Here is a 20,834-nt window from a genome sequence, read left to right as displayed (position 1 = left end):
AGACTGTAAACAGGCCTGAGACGCACAGGCCTCCAGCTGCTAGCGCTCTGCTGCGTCCAGAGCAGCAGCCTGGAGCACACACACACACACACACACAGATGGGTGTAACCCCCCCTCCTCCGCCCAGGTGCTCCACCCGCTGCAGCAGCGCTTCCTGAACCTCATCAACCAGGAGAACTTCGCCCAGATCAGCCAGGAGGAGGCGGTGAAGCAGGAGATCGTCGCCACGCTGGAGGCGCTGTGCGGCATCGCCGAGGCCACGCAGATCGACAACGTGGCCTCGCTCTTCTCCTTCCTCATGGACTTCCTGTCCAGCTGCATCGGCCTCATGGAGGTAACCCGTCCGTCCGTCCGTCAGTCTCTCGGTGATGCGGGGGATTTTACGCTCTGGGAACGACGCTGAGCCAAGTCGCCGCCGTCTGTCCTCAGGTTTACAGCAACACGCCGGAGACCATCAACCTGATCATCGAGGTCTTCGTGGAAGTGGCTCACAAGCAGATCTGTTACCTGGGAGAGGTGAGACACCCCTCAGGTTCTCCGCTCACTCTAACGTACCGGTTCTGTGAACTCCAGGTGAAAGGTCAGAGGTTTTTTTCCCGGACAGCTGAGTGACCTCTGACCTTTACCTCTAGTATATTAGCATTGAAACAGGTGGAGGCCGCAGGACCTTCACCTCCAGAGGGTCCCTCCTTGAGTCTGACAGGGAACCGTTTCCGCTCCGCCCCCGCAGACCAAGTCCATGAAGCTGTACGAGGCCTGCCTGACGCTGCTGCAGGTCTACTCCAAGAACAACCAGAGCCGGCGGCGGGGCGACGCCACGGCGGAGGAGGACCAGTACCAGGACCTGCTGCTCATCATGGAGCTGCTCACCAACCTGCTGTCCAAGGAGTTCATCGACTTCAGCGACACCGGTGAGTCCTGCCGAGTCCTCCTGGTCCAGACCTCCACCCGAGTCTAACCCCCCCCCCCCGCTCCGCCTGTGTTGCAGACGAGGTGTTCCGGAACCAGGACCCCGGGACTCCGGCCTCCAGTCGGACCGTATCGGCAGCAGACGTGGTTCTTTATGGCGTCAACATTGTTCTTCCTCTCATGTCTCAGGACCTGCTGAAGGTAAACCCCCTGCACCCCCCCCCCCCCTCTCTGGGACCATCATAACCCGGCCCTCCTGGTCTGTCCCTGCAGTTCCCGTCTCTGTGTAACCAGTACTACAAGCTGATCACCTTCATCTGTGAGATCTTCCCGGAGAAGATCCCTCAGCTGCCGGAGGAGCTCTTCAAGAGCCTCATGTTCTCCCTGGAGCTGGGGATGACCTCGTATCCTGACCTCTGGCTCTTTCCTCCCCGAGCCTCCGTCCGGGCCGCGGCTCGTCTTCCGGTCTTGTCCTTGACCCCCGTCTCTCAGCATGAGTTCGGAGATCAGCCAGCTGTGTCTGGAGGCTCTGTCCCCGCTGGCCGAGCAGTGCGCCAAGAACCAGGAGAAGGACTCGCCGCTCTTCATCGCCACCCGCCACTTCCTCAAGGTGGGAACGCGGACGGACGCCACACACGGGCAGAGCTGAGAACACTCACGTCAGAGCAAGAGCAGCAGTTTAAACTCGCTGCCGCTGATTACTGAACTCCTCAGATCTAAACCTCTTTTATTGTCTTTTCATTTAAAAAAAAAAAACCAAAAAAACATGTTAACCTTTGACCCAGCACTCAGTCAAACCTGCAGGAAACAGGTTCTTTTCTGCTCTGTTTTCCCTCAGCTGGTGTTCGACATGCTGGTCCTGCAGAAGCACAGCACCGAGATGACGACGGCGGCCGGAGAGGCGCTCTACACCTTGGTGTGTCTGCACCAGGTGAGCGAGGCGGCGCTCAGGCTGGAGGAAACCCGACTGGAGGGGCGGAACACTACCCGAGGCTTCACTGGGGTCCAGTCGCCCTCTAGTGGCGGCTGGGTTCACAGGCTCAGCCTCACATGTGTCGTGGTTCATAAATCCCAGTATAAATCGGTGAATTGTACAAAATAAAGTGACACAGGAACAGCAGCTATGGAGCAATTTAAAATAAAGTCTGACAGGAAGTGAGAAGGATTGATGTAGTAAACCACAGAAGCAGCTTCCGGCTCTCCATCCCTGCTACACAGCAAACTAATTGTGCTTTTCTTCACAGTATTAAAATTTATCGAAATGTTTCCTGATCATTTCAGAATTTACAGTGTTGCTTTAGCTCCGGCTGTTGCTTCTCTAGTTCGAGGATTTCTGACATTTTCTTCTCCATAATGACCATAAACTTTACTTACTATTTTTCCAGTATTGCAGTATCTCTACCTTCCACTTTGAGCCTCGGTGAATTTGACCCTTGACATTATTCACCAACTCTTTTCCCGAATGTCTTCAAGTTTCTGGTGGTGTCTCTGGGTCTGACGATGCGCCGCCGTCCCCCTGCAGGCGGAGTACGCGGAGCTGGTGGAGACGCTGCTGTCCACCCAGAGGGACGCCGTCGTCTACCAGCGGCTGGCCGACGCCTTCAACAAGCTGACGGCCAGCAGCACGCCGCCCGCCATGGACCGCAAGCAGAAGGTGGCCTTCGTCAAGAGCCTGGAGGAGTTCGTGGCCAACGTGGGCGGGCTGCTCTGCGTCAAGTAACCACTGGAACCGGCACGCCTCCCAGCATCGCCCCCCCCCAATCAGAGACCTTTTTCCCGGACAGCCGTGTGGAGGAGGCGGCGGCGGCGGCGGCTCGCCGCTCGGGGATCCGCCTCATGTCTGGATGCTTCGGTGGATTTCCTCCTTCCATTGTTTCTGTCCTCCTCTCCACACATCACACCCGCCTGTGCCGCCGTCCCTCTGGCATGACAGGCAGTGTGACGATGACGACGATGAAGATGACTGACCTGCTCAGCAGACGGACTCGGGGAGCTTCCTGTTCTGTCAGACCAAAGCAGCCGAGCGTCGAGCAGCAGCTCATGTTGACGATGGTGTTAACCCCCCTCCCCACTCCTCATGTGCCTGGAGGCTTCTAGAGTACACACACACACACGCGCGCACACACGCTGGCCCCAGCTGTACCCAGAGTGCCTTTGTTCAGCTGATTGTTTTGTGTGTCGACGGGTTTCGTTGTGTGTGAATCATGCTTCACGCCATCCCAGGAGAAGTTTCGACTGTGCCTGCCGTTTGCCACGAACATGGCAGATGTACACACACACACTCACACACACACAGATGCACAGACGCATGCACAGTGTTGCCATGACAACGAGCATGGCCGGCCTTTGTGTCTTTTCCCTGTGTTGCTGGGGGGGTCAGGGGGGGGTGAAAGAAAACCAAAATCTGATTGTTGTGAAGAGTATGTAGATGATATGTACCTTCTAAAATGTAAAGCGACTGAAGTGTTTTTATATGCCGGACAGAGTTGAACGAATTCAGCTGAACTGGGAGCCGTGTTAATTTTTTAGCTTTGATTTTTATTTGTATTTGGATTGTAGCCCGCGGCGTACGGACTCGCGCATCAGGAGCTCGGCGGGTTCATTTGAGTCGTATTTTTCTACAGCAGCACATTCATTGCAATCACTCTTCAACACACACACACTGGAATGAGACTGTTTGGACGGAAGGACAGCAATAAGAAACCAAATACAGGAGCAGAGCCACTTGTGGAAGCATCATGCGGGGACGGAAGCCTCCTCGCTCACCTCCCCGTTACTGTCCACGGCTGCTTTGTTAATAAAATGTACAAGTGTACATAAAGTTATTGTATAAAATCTTCTGGTCTGTGCTTCTACTTGACGTGTTTTCTGTCACGATGCTGGACTCCTGCTCTCTTCTCCGTCTGCAGCAGGATGGTGTTCTTGGAGCAGTGGACCCTGAACCAGACAGGACTTATTATTTATCTCTGTTGGATTTGAATCGTTCCTCTGAATCATTCAGTAGATTCTCCTGTACTCGGAAATGAAGCACATCCTCTCACTGAGAGCAGACAGTGATCCAGAGTGCCGTGCACTGTTACTGGAGTGCCTTTCAACATCGATTCACAGCTGATTTGTGGAGTTGAACAGAAATCTCTGCTTGAAAATGTTAAATCAACTGAAGCTGCTAAAGATGACATTGATTATGAACCTTCAGCATTGCAGAGCATGATGGTGGTTCAGTCAGAAAGTCTTAATCCTGGTCATGAGCCGAGCTTGTCTTCATGCATTTGTTGAACTTCCGGTCTGAGCCCATCCTTTACATCCAGACAAGGTTTTCCTCTCTGAGGTGACACTGAGTCAGTCGTAGAGTTTATCATATGGGAGCGACGGGCCGCCGGCCGGCCTTTCTCGCTGCGTTGTAGTTTGATGTGAGGTCGTTCGACATGCAAAGGAATTTTGTGACTGTTGGGGGGGTTGGACAGACATTGAGCTGATAAAATTTAATCTGGGTGGAATATTAATTTAATGACAGAAATCCAGCCATGGAGTGAGTCTGGCAGATTGGACCACCTCTCCAGGTCTGCTGTTAATTTAAGTAAATTACGGAAATTGGTTTTAATTATTTTTCCTATAGAAGAAGAGAATCTATCGCCATATAGACGAAGTTTTTAACAACTGAGATAGAGAAAAGGAAGAGAGAACTGAACATTGCCTGATTTAAAGGTAAGAAGCTGATTTCTACCAGTTTATTTCAAAACCAAGATCTTGCTGCAATCTTCAAAAGTTGACAAATCATGTGGGCCACACTGCCGGGTTGTTTAGATAACGCAGAACATCATCAGCATACAGAGCGATGCGATGATGAGTGTTTCTGATAGAAATCGGAGTGGAGAGCTGCAGACGGCCTGTGCTAGACGCTCGAGAGAGAATAAAGGGCTGAGAGGACAGCCCTGTCCTTCACCCTCTCAGTATTGGATATGAAGGGGAGAATGTTTTTGCCTGTGAGCACAACAGCTGATAGATTTTATACAGCATCTTTATCATAATAATGTAAGGAGTACCAAACCCCATATTCTGAAGAACTGCATTCCTAGTGGTCGAAGGCCTGCATTGCATCTAGTGACTGGAACGCAGCAGGAAAACTTGAATTCTGAGCACCATCTATAACATGTAACAATCTTCGTACACTGTCAGAGGCCAATCTGGATTTTATGAAAGCTATCTGGTCACATGAACCAATTATGTCGTGATCTTGATGTTGCCGGACCAGCATTTTTACGTAGATCTTAGAATCTGCTTCCAGCAGTGACAGAGGCCTGTAACTGGAGCACTCAAGTGGGTCCTTTTCTTTAAGAAGCAGCGAGATTCAAGCTGAATTGACATCTTGAAAGAAAGATCCCATTTTAATTGAGTACTGGATCATATCCAACAGCAGTGGGCCGATGAAAGGCCAAAAAAGGAGATGAGATTCAGGTGCGATTCCTTCCGGACCAGGGGATTTACCTTTCCCATGTCCTGAACACTGCCTCACACTCCTGCAGCGTGACGGGAGTAACGTTACTGATTCATCCTGACTAAAGTGAGGTAATTTGATGTTTTTCATAAAGCTATCAAAAATATGATTGTCAAATTTGATTTCTGATTTATACAGCTCTTGATAAAAGGAGGCAAAGGAAGCATTTACTTTTTTGGGATCACATTGTGCACAAGTGCTCGTCCATCCTGAATTCTGGGTCTGATGAGTTGAATAATAATTTTGCCTTGTTTTGTGCATAAGAAATTCTGAACAGCGCCTCAGAAGAGAATTACCGTAATCTTTTTAAATCAGCTCCTCTCGCAGGGCTCAGTAGCTATCATTAAAATCATGTTGCAAGATGGTATCAAGGGTTGCATATTTTAATTCTATGCATATAACAATAACAATACATGAGCATAACACACTATTGTTAGCAGAGCGTATTTCTGCTCAGCGTTAAATGTGAGACAGACATAAAACATAAACACGATCAAAGTCATATCATGCTGAGAGGGAGACGCACACGCAGCAGCGCTCACCTGTTTTATTGATTAACAAAGCACACCTGTGGGCTTACGGGCCTGAACAGCAGTGCAGAGTACCCGGCCTTCTTGGAGTCCCTGGGAGGGGTGCTGGACAGTGCTCCAACTGGGGACTCCATTGTTCTACTGGGGACTCACGTGGGCAGTGACAGTGAGACCTGGAGGGGGTGACTGGGACGCACGGCCCTCCCTGATCTGAACCCGAGTGGTGTTCTGTTATTGGACTCTGTACTAGCCACAGTTTGTCCATAACGAACCACCAAACACCATGTTCGAGCACAGGGTGGTCCATAAGTGCACTTGGCATCAGGACACCCTAGGTCGGAAGTCGATGATCGACTTTGTTGTCTTTGTTGACCTCTGACCTCCTGTCTTGGACACTCGGGTGAAGAGAGAAGCAGAGCTTTTAACCGATCACCTGGTGGTGAGTTGGATTCGCTGGCGGAGGAGGAAACCGGACAGACTTGGCAGACCCTAACGTGTTGTGAGGGTCTGCTGGGAACGTCTGGTGGAAACCGCTGTCAGCATGGTTTTCAACTCCCACCTCCAGGAGAGCTTCTCTCATGTCCCGAGGGAGGCTGGGAACATTGAGTGGACCATGTTCTCCACTTCCATTGTCGAAGCAGCTGCTCGGAGCTGTGGTCATAAGGTCTCCAGTGCCTGTCATGGCAGCAAACCCTGAACCCGGTGGTGGAGACCAGAAGTAAGGGCTGCCGTCCAGCTGAAGAAGGAGTCCTATCGAGCCTTGTTGGCTCATGGGACTCCAGAAGCAGCTGACAAGTACCGGAAGGCCAAGCGAACTGCAGCCCGAGCGGTTGTAGAGGCAAAAAACACGGGGTCAGGAGACGGAGGTTCGAAGAGGCCATGAAGGACTACCGGTTAGCCTCAAAGAAATTTGGCAAACCGTCCAGCGCCTCAGAAGGGGAAAGCAGGTCTCCGCCAACACTGTTTATAGTGGAGGTGGGGAGCTGCTGTCCTAAACTGGGGATATATTGAGCCGTGGTAGGAATACTTTAGAGGACCTCCTCAATCCCGTCGCCACGTCTTCCTGGAGGAAGCAGAGGCTGAGGTCTCAGAGGTGGAATCACCATCACCCAAGCCGAAGTCACTGAGGTGGTTGTTAAGCTCCTAGGTGGCAAGCACCGGGGGTGGACAAGATTCGCCCTGAGTACTTCAAGTCTCTGGATGTGCAGGGACTGTCTTGGTTGACACGTCTCTGCAACATCGCATGGCGGTCGGGGACAGTGCCTCTGGATGGCAGACGGGGTGGTGGTCCCCCTGTTTAAAAAGGGGGACCGGAGGATGTTCTCCAACTATAGGGGGATCACACTCCTCAGCCTCCATGGGAAAGTCTATTCCAGGGTATGGAGAGGAGAATTTGACCGATAGTCGAACCTTGACTTCAGGAGAAACAATGCGGTTTATCGTCCTGGTCGCGTAACACTGGACCAGCTCTAGACCCTCCATAGGGTGCTCGAGGTTTCGTGGAGTTTTGCCCAACCAGTCCACATGTGTTTTGTGGACTTGGAGAAGGTGTTCGACCGCATCCTCATAGTGCCTTGTGGGGTGTGCGTCAGGAATACGGAGTCCGGGCCCCTTGTTAAGAGCTGTCCGGTCTTTGTATGAACGGAGTAGGAGTCTGGTCCACATTGCTGGCAGTAGTCGGACCTGTTCCCGGTGCATGTTGGACTCTGCAGGGCTGCCCTTTGTCACCGGTTCTGTTCATAATCTTCATGGGCAGATTTCTAGGTGCAGCCAGGGGCCGGAGGGGGTCCAGATTGGGGACCACAGGATTTCATCTCTGCTTTTTGCAGCTGATGTTGTCCTGTTGGCTCCATCGAACCCAGACCTACAGCATGCACTGGGGTGGTTCGCAAGCCGAGTGTGAAGCAACAGGGATGAGGATCAGCACCTCCAAATCCGAGGCCATGGTCCTCAACTGGAAGAGGGTGGCTTGTCCCCTCCAGGTCGGTGGGAGAGCCTGGCCCAAGTGCAGGAGTTTAAGTATCTTGGGATCTTGCTCACAAGTGAGGGGACGGATGGAACGTGAGATTGACAGGCGGATCGGTCGCAGCGTCTGCAGTGATGCGGCGTTGTATCGGTCCGTTGTGGTGAAGAAAAGAGCTGAGACGAAAGGCAAAGCTCTCGATTTACCGGTCAATCTATATTCCCACCTCCTCTAGGTCATGAGCTTTGGGGTCATGACCGAAAGGACAAGATCCCGGATACAAGTGGCCAAAATGAACTTCCTTCGTAGGGTGGCTGGGTGTCTCCCTTCGAGGATAGGGGGAGGAGCTCAGTCACCAGGAAGGAGCTCGGAGTAAAGCCACTACTCCTCCACATCGGAGGGGCCAGCTGAGGTGGCTCGGGCACCTCTTTAGGGTGGAACCTCCTGGACGCCTCCCTGGGGAGCAGTTCCGGGCATGTCCCACCGGGAGGATGGACCCCGGGGAAGACCAGGACACACTGGAGAGATTATGTCTCTCCGGCCTGGACTGGAAACACCTTGGGTCCTCCCAGAGGAGCTAGAGGAAGTGTCTGGGGACAGTGAAGTCTGGGCATCTCTGCTGAGGCTGCTGCCCCCGCGACCCGGTCCCGGATAAGCGGTAGAAAATGGATGGATGGATTGACCTGTGGGCAATCCGCTAACCAGGGTCACATATAACAAAATTAATGAGAGCACATCAACAACCTATAACAATTGGGGATCTTCAGAGTGCTAAACATAAATACAACTACAGAATCCAACCCCCCCACCCCCACCCACATCAAAACAAAAAAAAGAACCTTTAGGAATACCTGAATACCTTCTCCAGAGGACCAGTGCCTCAGTGAGTCCAGGAACTTCATGGACACGGTTCTCTGGATCCACAGCACGACCTTTGGGCAGTGACTGTGGTTGCTGTTCCACTCAGCAACACAGTCCTTGCTTCCAATCAGGCTTCTGCAGCAGGTTGAGAGCAAAGGTTTGTCTAGAGGACCCGCAGGTTAAGAAAAAACACAAACTGAAAATCATTCATTAAAAAAAGAAAAATAAAAGATCTGCATTGAAACAGTGATCTGCATGTCCAAGGATGCTGAACCTGTTTCCTGCAAGAGTCCCTGTCCCGCCTGTCTAACTCTCCCTGCTCCAGTCAACCTACTCGTATTGACTGGTTCATCACTGGGCTTCGTAGACGCCTCAGGACAGGACCATGGGGTTCAGATATGCTGAAGCAGGGAGAGAGCTCAAACAAGCGGGACAGGGACTCTCCAGGAACTGGGCTGAGCACCCATGATGGAGGACACCTCCTAAAATGGATTAAGACGAGGTACATATGAAATCTGTACACACAGCACTGTGTTGGGTGTTTGTGCTTCTGATGTCTCATTCAATATTTCATTCTTCCACAGAAAAGCAGAATCAAGCTGTGCAGCGCAGACAGGCGAAGGCCAGCTTTACAGGAGCTGATCAGCTTCAGGAAGAGACGGGGTTGTTGTCACTGCATGTCCACTCAACGCTTTCATCCTCCTGGACACTTGTTTCAGTTCCTGAGCTGCTTCCAGTTCCAGGGTCTTCTGGCCCACTGAAGAAGCATCCTATAATTTGACCTTGATAATTAGCACATACACTGATGCAGGGGCGTCAACCCAGGTCCTGGAGGGCCGCAGCCCTGCTTCAACACACCTGGAGGTCGTGGAGGCTCATGACCGGGTTACAATCAGCTGTGCTGAAGCAGGGAAGAGCTGCAGTCCTCAGTTACCTCAACCTCCTCCTTTGTTGCCTTGCAGCTCCTGCATCTGCTCTTCAGGCACTAACACACACTTTTCCAGGGTTTTTCATTCCAGTATGCTGATCCTGTGATTAATAAACAATAATGCAGGGTGATTTTTATGATCTCTCTACCAATATTTGCTATATTCTTCATCATTTATATTCAGGTGAAGGAAAACCTCCCCCTAGTTTTCATGGATTTGATAATTTCATTTCTTCATCTATCTGTCAGCAGAATGGACTCTGCTGTCCAACCACACATGAAGGAGGATAAAGTGTCTTTCCATATTTTTCCCATGAACCCCGATTGTTGGAGAAAGTGGGCAAACGCTGTGAAGAGAGTGGAACCGGGCGGCTCGGAGTGGACACCAACCCATACAACAATCCTTTGTGGTGAACACCTCCTCAGCGGTAAGAATCGTTTTTTGAGCATGACAAAATCTGATATTTTGCTTCCAACATGTTTTGACTTAGCGCCAGCGCTTTGTTGTCAGTTTCTGGAGTTAGTACTTCTGCAACTCCGTCTAAGTTTGTTGGTTTAGAGAAATTCTAGATCATCAACACTGATGTCGGGAATCCCCTTCATAAAGGGTAAACTAAAGAGCGAGTACGAGACGCATCACTCTTATCTTCAAATTCTCTGAAGATCTTGACGCAAATGACTTCAAAACTGCACACATACTTTCACATAGTTAGTAATCTACCGTACAGCTGCTGAAACATGCCAAGGTATGAATAACGCATTAGTCTGACTGTAGGAACTATGTATTATCATCTAGCCTCATTTATTCCATTGCTTTCTGTTTTCAGGGAGACCCAGCAGGGATCCTACACATCCTGACTTCATTCCCTCCATCTTCAAGCAAACTGACCCCAAGTCATCAGAGTCAGAACTCCGGAGATTTGCTGCTGCCAAAAAGAGAAAACATCTCATCCCAACACCAAGCCTGTCCAAACAGAAGGTACTCCAAGACGACCTTCATTCACCACCGACAGTTAACCTTCACACACGGACAGCAGTACCTCGCCCCTCGTCACTTGAGCTCAGCAGAGTTGACAAAATAATGATTTCCTGTGCAGTTTTTGTCAGCCTTGGTGACAGCATTGTGTACCAGGAGTAAAAGCATGTTGCTGTAACATTGTGCTGATGAATTTAGGTCATTTATATGCTTATCCTTATGTCTGAATTCTTGCTTGTGTTGTGCGTCGTTTTGGACAAAAGCGTCTGCTAAATGAAATTGTAGAATTGTAGAATTATATAATTAGGGTAGACATTCTGCTCTGTTGAACATATTTTTTTTTTAATGTCATTGAAATAAAACAGAAAACTTGAAAACGTAGGTCGGCATACAAGGGCACTGGAAAGCTCCCATTGCTGACTATCTGACCATGCAGCGCTGTCTCACCAGATACACTAAAGGTCTCAGTTGTTCATGCACTGGAAGAACTTCATGCTCGTGGTCTGAGAGCGTTGTGCATGACAATGGATGGGCATGCATTGAACTCAGCATGTGCAACCAACTCGACTGTGAGCTCAAGGGAAACCCCCACGAACCCCTGAAGACCTCTTTTGCACATCCAGAGATTGGAGAGAGAGTGTTTGTCATGATGGACGCCTGCCATATGCTGAAGCTGGCCCGTAACATGTTACAGGTAAATGCCATTAACTCTGTATGTTTAGATCATTACGACTGTATGTGATTCTTCACATTTATCTGTGTACTTTGTGTGAGCTGTGACTAGTGAAGATTGCGATTGTGATTCTGAAGGCCTATAGCCCAATCATGAGCACCACTGGTCCTGTCAGCTGGAAGTACATCGTTCATCTCAGTGAGGTTCAGACAAAGGAGGGACTACATGCTGCAAAACAAGATCACGCAGAAAGCATGTTCACTTGGACAACCAGAAGATGAAGGTGTCCCTGGCCGCACAGACTTTGAGTCGCTCAGTAACAGTTGCTCTCCGCACACTGAGGGACCTGGGCTACTCACAGTTTAAACACTGTGACGCAACAGCCGAATTCATTGAGGGAGTATGATGGGATGTCCTTCAGGCTGTAGAGGGACTAGAGGGAGTTCCAGAACATAATGAAATTACAGTTTTTCACGATTGTCAACACACGTTTCTCAATACAATAACTGCTTTCTCAATACTGCACACACAAAACTGAAAACTGTACACACAAAACTGCTAAACCTGACACTCTCTTTGCAAGAAGACTCTTGCCATCAAATCTCTACATTGTTTCACAAAATGGAAACCCATGTTTTCATTTGCTACACCACAGTCGCATTTTCCAATGACACATACCATTCATTGAGCACACACAACTAAGCTTTTGCTGCACACTACCAAGCATTTACAGCACATTGTAGTGCAAAACTGAAAACACAAAGCCTTTTCTCAACTCTGTTCTCCGGCAGTAGAGTCCCGAACGTGCAGTATAAAGGCACCTTCCTAGCATGGTCTGCCCTCTGGTAGTGACACAATATACAGCCGCCCAACAGTAGAAAGCAGCCGAAATCTCCATCTCTGTAGAAAATGCATGTTAAAACCAAAAACGGATTTGCATAATAATATAATAATAATAATAATAATAATAATAATAATAATAATAATAATAATAATAATAATAAAACATGTCACAAACACATGAGCATTTCATCAGCGCACCTGTCGGGTTCAAAAAAACTTTGATTGTGCAGGAAACCCGCCCAATCTGGCAACACAGAGCCTCCGGTCCTGGAGCTTTGTTTTGCATATAATGTTGTTTGTTATATATTCTACCAGAAGAATAAGAAAAAACAATGTTAAGGCAAAAACACGACACAGATTTTATTTTGAAATCACTCATTTCGGAGCATGTATCTACTGTCCTTCTGCTACTCCACTTACTTCTGTTTAGGTTGACACAGCAGGGCTCCGGAGTGAGGATCCTTGCTGAAAGTTTCCGGTCCGCGGCTGTGCAGCGGGGCCAGAGCGGACCGCAGCCGCGCCGTGGCTGCTGGAGCCCGGCGGTGCTCCGCGCATGGTACGCCATCACGCACGCAGCGGAGCCGATCAGCGGAGGAACCGCCAAGACAAACAGTTCCTTGGAATCGAGTCACTGGGAACCGGTTCCAGCTCTAAAAACGAATCGATTCCGGCGTGACGTCATCACATCTCCTTGACATCAAAGCAGGCCCGTTTGAAATGAACGCCACACACTTTTTCCAGTCAAAACCAGCGAGAGACCAGCGAGAGACCAGCGCGCAGCAGTTCATCCGATCATATGATCCGTGATTTTTGCAGTATTTCCAATTCTAGCTCAGCTATGCATCCTTGGTAAGCAGTTCTGTTTCATTTTTCACTTTTTTTGAAGATGGTGCAGGTAAAAACAGGAGAGATGTCCTGCTGTTAACCTGTGCTAGTTAAGTTACTCCTACTGCATAATTATTTAAATCTGCTAATGTGGGTTCTTTTACAAGGTTTATTTCAAAATGTGTGATTAAGAAAAGACAGATTTAAGTAATGATTTATCAATTAATGACTCATTAGTCTGAGTTCACGTTACTACAGCTTTTTAATGGTGATTAAAACAAAGAATAATGCATTTTGCTGTAAGACAGTAAACCAGGTAGAGTTTCTTTGTTCCCTCAAGTCAAACATTTGTACTTCATACTGTCTCAAGCATTATAGCTGACAGAAGCTGTAGCTTGAGAGGAAAATCACAGTTAGAGGTTACATGACAATATCACATGATAACAGTGATATTGATTCTGAGTTCTGGTGAGAATGGAGGTCTCTGAAACTTGACTTAAACGTTCATATGGTTTTCAGGATGAGGAAGACTCAGCAGTTTGGTCCAAGACCACCTCCCAGGCCTCAGCCGCCAAACCGCGGGGTCTCCAGCACCATGGAGCCCAGCAGCAAGGCTCCGCCCACAGGGAGAGACATCAGCCTGACCAAGAGTCTGGCGAGGTTCATGGCAGCTGCTGATGTCTATGAGGACCGCCTGACCACGATGACCAAGTAAGAAAAACACTTTTCAAGGGATTTTCTTTGATATATTGAAAAGCACAAAGTATTGACTGCATGGACCTTTGGTGAGCAAAACGTTTGAAACGGTGTGTTTCATTTCCAGGAAGAAGGTGGCCGAGTCTCTGGGGTCCCTCTTCACTGAGTGGCTGGATGAGATGTGTGTCGAGATGGTAAGAGAATGTTCTTTGTGTTAAAATGAGCCCAGAAATGGAACAGAACTCTTGCTTCAGTGACAGCACTTTCTAATTGTAATGCTTTTTTCAGAATGTGGAGGAATCCATCAGGCGCAGCGCTGGAGGCAAGCTCATCCCCGTGGGCTCACAGCTGCTCGGTGCAGAGGTGAAAGGTAACGGAGCTGATGCTTTTTCAACCTTTCTTTCAGCTCAGTGCAGCAGTGTTTCCTGAATCTGGCCTCATTTCAATGTGTGCTGTTTCCCCAGGCTCTGACATCGACGCCAGTCTGTGTGGGACCCTGCTTCGTCCAGAGGCACCACTTCTTCTCCTCCTTCTGCCGCAAGCTGGCCGCAAACAAAGAGGTCACCGACATGCTGGTGAGTAGCGTCTCTCATGGCAGACGAGACATTCTGGACATGAAAACAGGTGTAAAAAGTGTTTTATTGTGAAAGAGTGACTAATTGAACCTTGTTTTGTTCAGACCTTCGAAAAGACGGTCGTCCCGGTCGTGAAGCTGACCTATAAAGGAGAGAAGGTAACTATCCAAACACCACCAGCACACTGTGGCAGTCACCTTTGTGTTTGTTCTCACGTTCTCACTTCATTTGTTTTTGTTTCCGTAGATGGACTTGGTCTACGTCCAGTACCCGGAGGGACAGCGTCCCGGAGGCGGTGGACCTCATGGACGACGGTCTGGTGAGGGGTCTGGATCCACGCTGTGTGCGGAGTTTGAACGGTGAGCATCAGAGTGCACAGACAGAGCGCTCTCTGAAACACCCTGGAATGGTTCCCTGCTGGTCTCTGTTGACACCAGCTGATTCTCAGCGTTATTAATGTCACTGTGTTTTTCCCTCCAGGCTACAGAGACAGCGTACAGATCCTGAGGTGTGTCCCCAACGTGTACGTCTTCCGCACCGTGTTGAGGGTCATCAAGGTCTGGGCCAAAAGTGAGTAAAGCCCACTCAAACATCCCAAAGCCAGCTGGTGACGGGGGAGACTGAACATCCTGAGCATCATGTCCTCCGTCCTCCTCGCTGCCCGTCACATTCACACCCAGGATTCAGTCTGGACACCTTTGCTGCTGTTTAATCTTTGTTCTGCTTTTCCTCCAGAGCGCCAGATTACTCCAACAGGCTGGGCTTCCTGGGCGGTATCTCATGGGCCATCTGGTCGCCAGGGTTTGCCAGCTCTACCCCAACGCCACCGTGGCGGCCCTGGTGACCCATTTCTTCAGGCTGTACAGCACGTGGTGAGTTAATCCTCTGTTTCCCGTCACTGGAGGAAACAGCTGGAATGTGTAGAGATCGTAGCAGAGCTGAGTTTCCACTGCTTGCTGAAAGTAGCAGATGATCATCAGAGCCTCATTTGTTTGTGTGTTTCAGGGACTGGAACAACCCGGTGCGCCTGAGAAATGAGAACAGGGAGTTCCCTTCCTGGGATTCCCAGGTAAGAAACATGAGCTTTCTTCTGTACAAACAGTCGATGCAAAAAGCAGCATCATGATCCAGCAGGAAGAGGAATGCAACGCTTCTCTGTTGATTTCTCTGTTGGTGAAACCATGATGATACGTTCTACCCTGTGTTTTCAGGCTCCCTGGAGCGACCGCTTCCCCCTGATGCCCATAATGACCCCAGCGTTCCCCCAGCAGAACTCCACCTTTAACATGGCCAAGTCCAACATGGCCGTCATCACCCAGGAGTTTGTTCGAGGTATGAAGTCTCTTTTCTGCTCCGTGGTTGAATCGCGTGTTGAATCAGATGATGAAGCTGATCAGACGCCGGTGACTCTGCTGCTACCAAACCTTCAGGGATGTGATTCTTGGAAGCCAGAGATGTGTTTTGTCCTAAAGCTGTTTCTCTCCCCTCCACAGGCTGGCAGCATCACCGAGGCATCTACAGCGGAAGAGCTGAGTGGGCCAGACTCTTCCAGATGGAGGACCTCGAGCGGAAGTACCAGTACGTATTGATGGCTGGAATGTCAGCCCAACACTCACATGTGCTCTTATTCTGAGTGGACAGCCCTTGAAGCTGTTCTTCTTCTGGTTGGTGTCAGTGCCATGGACTAGAAGTGTCCACTTCTCTGAATAAGGCCAATGCTTTATGACTGTAGAATTAAATATGACTCCTGTTGAGAAAACGTTTCTCTCTCTCTCCTTAAGGCATTACGTTGAGTTGGACGTCTCGTACACGTCCGAGAGTCAGGCTCTGCGATGGTGAGTAAACCAAAAACAGTCTTCAAATCTTTGGCATGGCCAGGAACAGTATGTTTCTGTGACTTGTCACTGGTCTTGATGTAGAAACAGAGCTGGATTCTGGTTTGCAGCTCCAGTGGCGTTGTGCTCTTTCTAAAGTTCTTGTCTTTTTTTGGCAGGGTGGGCTTAGTGGAGGGCCAAACTCCGGATTCTGGTGGGATATCTGGATAAGGACTGGCAGATCTCCCTGGTCCGTACCATCCCAGAGCCCTCTCCAGGTCCCCAGAATCTCCACAACAGGTAAGGATGTGCAATTCTGAGGAAGACTTCATTTTTCTGTTGTGTTGTGTGTTGTTGTCTGGGCTCACGAGTGTTTGTGTTTTTGTGTGTGGTTCAGAGAGGAGAAGAGCACCAGGTGGAGGCTGGGACTGCTGCTCAACCAGGAAGTCCTGAGACGGCCGCTGGACATCACCGCTGTGCTGCACAGGTTCACTGAATATGGTCAGTATGTTTGGATCAGGAAGAAATCAGTCTCTTTGACTTACTCTGAATGATTGTATTCACTTGTTGGATGTGATGTTGTTGCAGTGTACATGTTCGCCAGGAAGTGTGGCATCCTGGAGGACGGAATGAGGCTCTCCGCCTCAGTGACCAGCAGGGGGCAGCAGGTGTGCCGTCCTGCAGCCCAGAAGAGAAGACTCGGGGAGGAATCTTTGAATGTGGCAAAGAAGGCCAAAGTGGACACGGTTTGTAGACCCATCTAGCATTTCCTGATGACTTGATATTTGAATGTTCTCATGTGGACATCCTGGATGTCTGGCTCTCCAGTCTGAACAGTAACAGTCTTGGTGCTGCTGTAACATGCCTGCTCCCTCACCTTGTCTCCTACAGCCTCCAGGCAGAGACGCCAGAGCTGCTGTTCACCCTAGAGTCAGTCCTGGGGAGGGGACCGTCTGGCTGTGTCTCCTCCATCAAGAGACCCCGGAGTCCTGAGCTTCAGGCACCGGCGGCCAAAATCCCGCGACGTGAGCCGGTAAGTTCAACTGGGACGGAAGGTGTGTTTGGCTCATATCAGAGATCTGACTGATTATTCTGTCTGGTATTTTTCTTTTCAGACTCCTGATGTGGAGCGGCTGGACTCGAGGGAAAAGCCAGTCCAGCCCAGACGCGTCTTCAAGCTGAGACGCCCCAGGTACCATACACACCCCTTCAGACCCTGATGCCACCGTCATGCTACGTGGCAGATTTGTAAATCTTAAGTTTTGGCGTGAAAACTGACTTCACTGTGTTTCTCTCATTGCAGTTTTAATTGAGCGACTGAGCTTCCTGCTGCAGGGGGGGCAGCGGACTCCTTGAGGGGGAGGAGTCTGAGGAGCCTCTGCAGGTGAGGCCGAGGAGGAGACGGAGCCACGCTTCCTGTCTCAGTGAAGCTCCCGGGCTTCCTCCACTGCTGCTCAGGAACATGACCACAACCAGGGCCACAGGTAGGATTTCTGAACTGGGGGACCAAGCTCTCAGCAAATTTTGGGCTTTAACAAATTCTGAAGCTGTTACTTTTGGCCTACGGGCCTATGGGAAAGAGGTTTTCACTAAAAAGCCCCCGGAGGGAATCATATTTCCCACTGGCCAAAGAATAATAGGAAAAAGGCCGACCCACGATTCAAACGCATAAAACCCGCAAGACAATAGAAAAGAAACAAAAATGAAGGGAGAAAGGAAAAAAAAAAAAGAAAATGGACACAACAATAACAGAGATGTTAAACAATACAGCCAAACAAAACAACAAACAATTACCACAGTGTAGATGTCAACAATAAACACAAAAAACAAAAACAAAAAAACAAAATTTGGCCTGGCAGCCTGACGTGGACCCGGGGTCACTCGTCGGTCGGTCCAGGAGAACGGCCGAAGCACGTAGAACCGGATAAAATACTGGTGTGTCGAGGCTAAAAAAAAAAAAAAAAAACAGCAGCTCTGGAGAGAGCAGCGGCCGGCGTTTACATCACGGCTCTAAGCCGTGCAAATAACATTAAAATCAGTAATCTGCAGTGCAATATTGATGAGCATAGACATATGCATATTTGCGAAACCCTCCCTTTGTCCCTCTGCAGGAGCCGTACTTTGCTGCTACGTCATCAACATGCGACACTTCACGTGTTGGTCGCTGCTGAAGCTGCGTGAGTCCCGGGTTTGAGCTCAGGTAAGTCGTCTGTTCTGCGGGATTTCTGTGGATTCCCTCCGTCGGTGGAAGGTTCCGGTCCCTGAGCTTCTTCCGGTCTCTCTGCTCTCGAACCGTCTGCGTTTGTTTCTGTGTTGAAATCCCACTTTGAAGTGACCGACCGTCTGAGTCCTCTGGTGGAAGGAAATCTGAGTCTCTGGACCAAACCGTCTGTTTAGTTTGAACTGTTCAGTCTGGAGAGAGGCCGCAGCGGGAGTCCTTCTCTTTAGTGTTTCCTCCTGACAGTTGCTTCGTGTCCGCAGCAGCGCTGTTTCCTCCCTGTTAGAGAATCCTCACCTGCCTGCAGCTTGTTTCAGGAGAACATTGTTGAGTTGTCTGTGTTCTGATTCTCACAGACAAATCTCTCCAAATCCAAACTATTTCTCTTCTTACTTCGTATCCTGTCCATGATTTAAACACGTTGGTGTGTGTGTGTGTGTGGTGTGTGTGCGTTCTCAGTGAAATGTTTTTTTGTAAATTGCACATATACAGATTATTCCAGGATTAGTGAGATACTGCATAAATAAACCATTAAATGTTTTCTTGGTCAGTTTTCTTGATCAGTATTAGTTGTTTTTTGTGTTTTCTGTGACCAGAAATAAGCTATTCATTCAAAAGAGGACTAAACGAAGTCAGATCAGAGATGAAATAAAATAAATCGGATGTTATTGATGTGTTTCTGGATTCTGTCCTGCTCCAGCTCCAAGCTCCAGACGCCATGAGCGACAGTGACGATGACGGCGTTCCCACCCTGTCTGCTCACACTCTGGCCGCCCTGCAGGAGTTTTACAGCGAGACCAGGACCGGTCTGGACCACAGCGTCCAACCGTCAGACCAGTTCGCGGTGGGAGCGGTGGAGGAGGACTGGGTGAGTTTTCTGGATTGAAGGACATCGTTCTGGCGCTGGTGGAGACGAAGTGGGCAGACGCCGAGGCTTCAACCCACAGTAATGTCGATGAACAGCGACCGCTATGAGCAGGATTTCAAAAGGAAGAAGAACTGATGGTTTTGCTCTCATCAAGTCTCTGAAGCTCCCTGTGCCGTTGTGTCTGCTCCTCCAGAGGATGAGCCAGTTCTGGTACAGCGACGAGACGGCGGCCCGGTTGGCCGAGGAGGTCGTCCGAGAGGCTGGAGAGGGAGGCAGGTAAAGAGACGCAGCTCCACCAGCCAGCAGGGGCAGCAGGGAGCGGTCTGTTCTTTAATGACCACTGAAGGAGTGTGTGTGTCCTGACAGTGTGTGTTTCCTCCCAGGATCGCGTGTGTGAGCGCGCCCAGCGTGTACCAGAAGCTGAAGCAGGGAGTCGTCGGCGGCTCGGACCGAGTGTCGGCCGTGGTGCTGGAGTACGACCGCCGCTTCGCCGCCTACGGCGAGGACTTGTGTACTACGACTACAACCAGCCGCTGTCCCTCCCGGCCGTCGTGGCGCCGCGGAGCTTCGACGTGGTTCTGGCCGATCCGCCTTACCTGTCCGAGGAGTGTCTGAGCAAAGTGGCTGAAACCATCAAGTACCTGAGCAAAGGCAAGGTGCTGCTGTGCACAGGTACCCGACGACCCAGAGGCCGGACCGGAGCGGGGAGGAGGGAAAAGCCCGCTCGGCGCTCACCTCTTTGTTTTTGACTACCCACAGGAGCCATCATGGAGAAGCTGGCCGAAGAGCTCCTGGGTGTGACGATGTGCAGCTTTCTGCCCAAACACAACAGAAACCTGTCCAATGAGTTCCGCTGCTTCGTCAACTACCCGTCCCGCCTTCCTGAGGAGCTCGCCGCTGCCGGAGGACGCTTTATTTACTCATGTCAGCCGACAGGAAGGCACGGCTCACCGAGTTCACTCAGAGGTTTCAACATGGAGACCAGAGTGAGGAGCTCCAGCGGGTCTTTTTTTTAAGCCTGTTTTTAATTGGCCCGCAGAACTTATCGAGTGATTCACTCTTAACTTCACGCCAGCAGATTTAAACGCTCTGGTGGTTTTTCTGGATGTGACAACGTTTCCTGACAGAGCGACTCCATCTGAGCACAAAGACAGAACAATCAACCTGGTTCTTCCAACTCCACAGGCTCAGTCTGGGCTCTGTGTCTGCCAGTAGGTGGCAGCGTCGATACATGAATCCGACTCAGTTTGAACCGACCAGACTCTGAAGAGTGTTCACTTTTATCCAACACATGAAGACTTTTTATTAACTCTGGTTCAGTAATTCCCGGGGCAGATGGAATGAATTCACATTTACTGTGTTCCAACACCGGTATCTCTCCTTCCACTGAAAGGAAATAGTTATTTTTCTCCAAGCAAATCTCTGTAAAACTGAATTTCTCTGTTCAGTAAGAAATGTGCTTTAAATGTAGATATTTCACACATGATGAACTTTCAGTTGTTTATTGGACTCAACACTTGTCCATTTTTGATGTTTCGTACTGGAGGAACTGTGTGTGAATCCAGCGAAAGATGTGACAAATAAAGTTTTCTTTTATCCTGAAGTCTTGGTCTGCTGTGGTCTCTGTACGGTCCCACTAAAGTCTGGTCAAATCCATTCT

The 20,834-nt window shown here is 49.8% G+C and overlaps 1 protein-coding gene and 1 pseudogene across 1 annotated transcript in view; both read left to right on the top strand.

The window, feature by feature from the left end:
• xpo4 (exportin 4) overlaps positions 1-3,726 on the top strand; it is a 41,752-nt gene extending 38,026 nt beyond the window's left edge. Inside the window, 8 exon segments of the mRNA XM_030112458.1 lie at positions 128-334; positions 430-516; positions 731-911; positions 989-1,110; positions 1,183-1,313; positions 1,402-1,519; positions 1,748-1,840; positions 2,432-3,726. Coding sequence (XP_029968318.1) covers positions 128-334; positions 430-516; positions 731-911; positions 989-1,110; positions 1,183-1,313; positions 1,402-1,519; positions 1,748-1,840; positions 2,432-2,629 — 1,137 coding nt within the window. The 3' untranslated portion in view covers positions 2,630-3,726.
• Positions 3,727-18,203: 14,477 nt separating this feature from the next.
• On the top strand, positions 18,204-20,409 carry LOC115402720 (EEF1A lysine methyltransferase 1-like; annotated as a pseudogene).
• Positions 20,410-20,834: the final 425 nt, after the last annotated feature.

This window comes from Salarias fasciatus, chromosome 16 (assembly GCF_902148845.1).
Source record: "Salarias fasciatus chromosome 16, fSalaFa1.1, whole genome shotgun sequence".
NCBI lineage: Eukaryota > Metazoa > Chordata > Actinopteri > Blenniiformes > Blenniidae > Salarias > Salarias fasciatus.
Note: the sequence above shows the minus strand (reverse complement) of the source record. Positions and strands in the feature narration are given on the sequence as shown.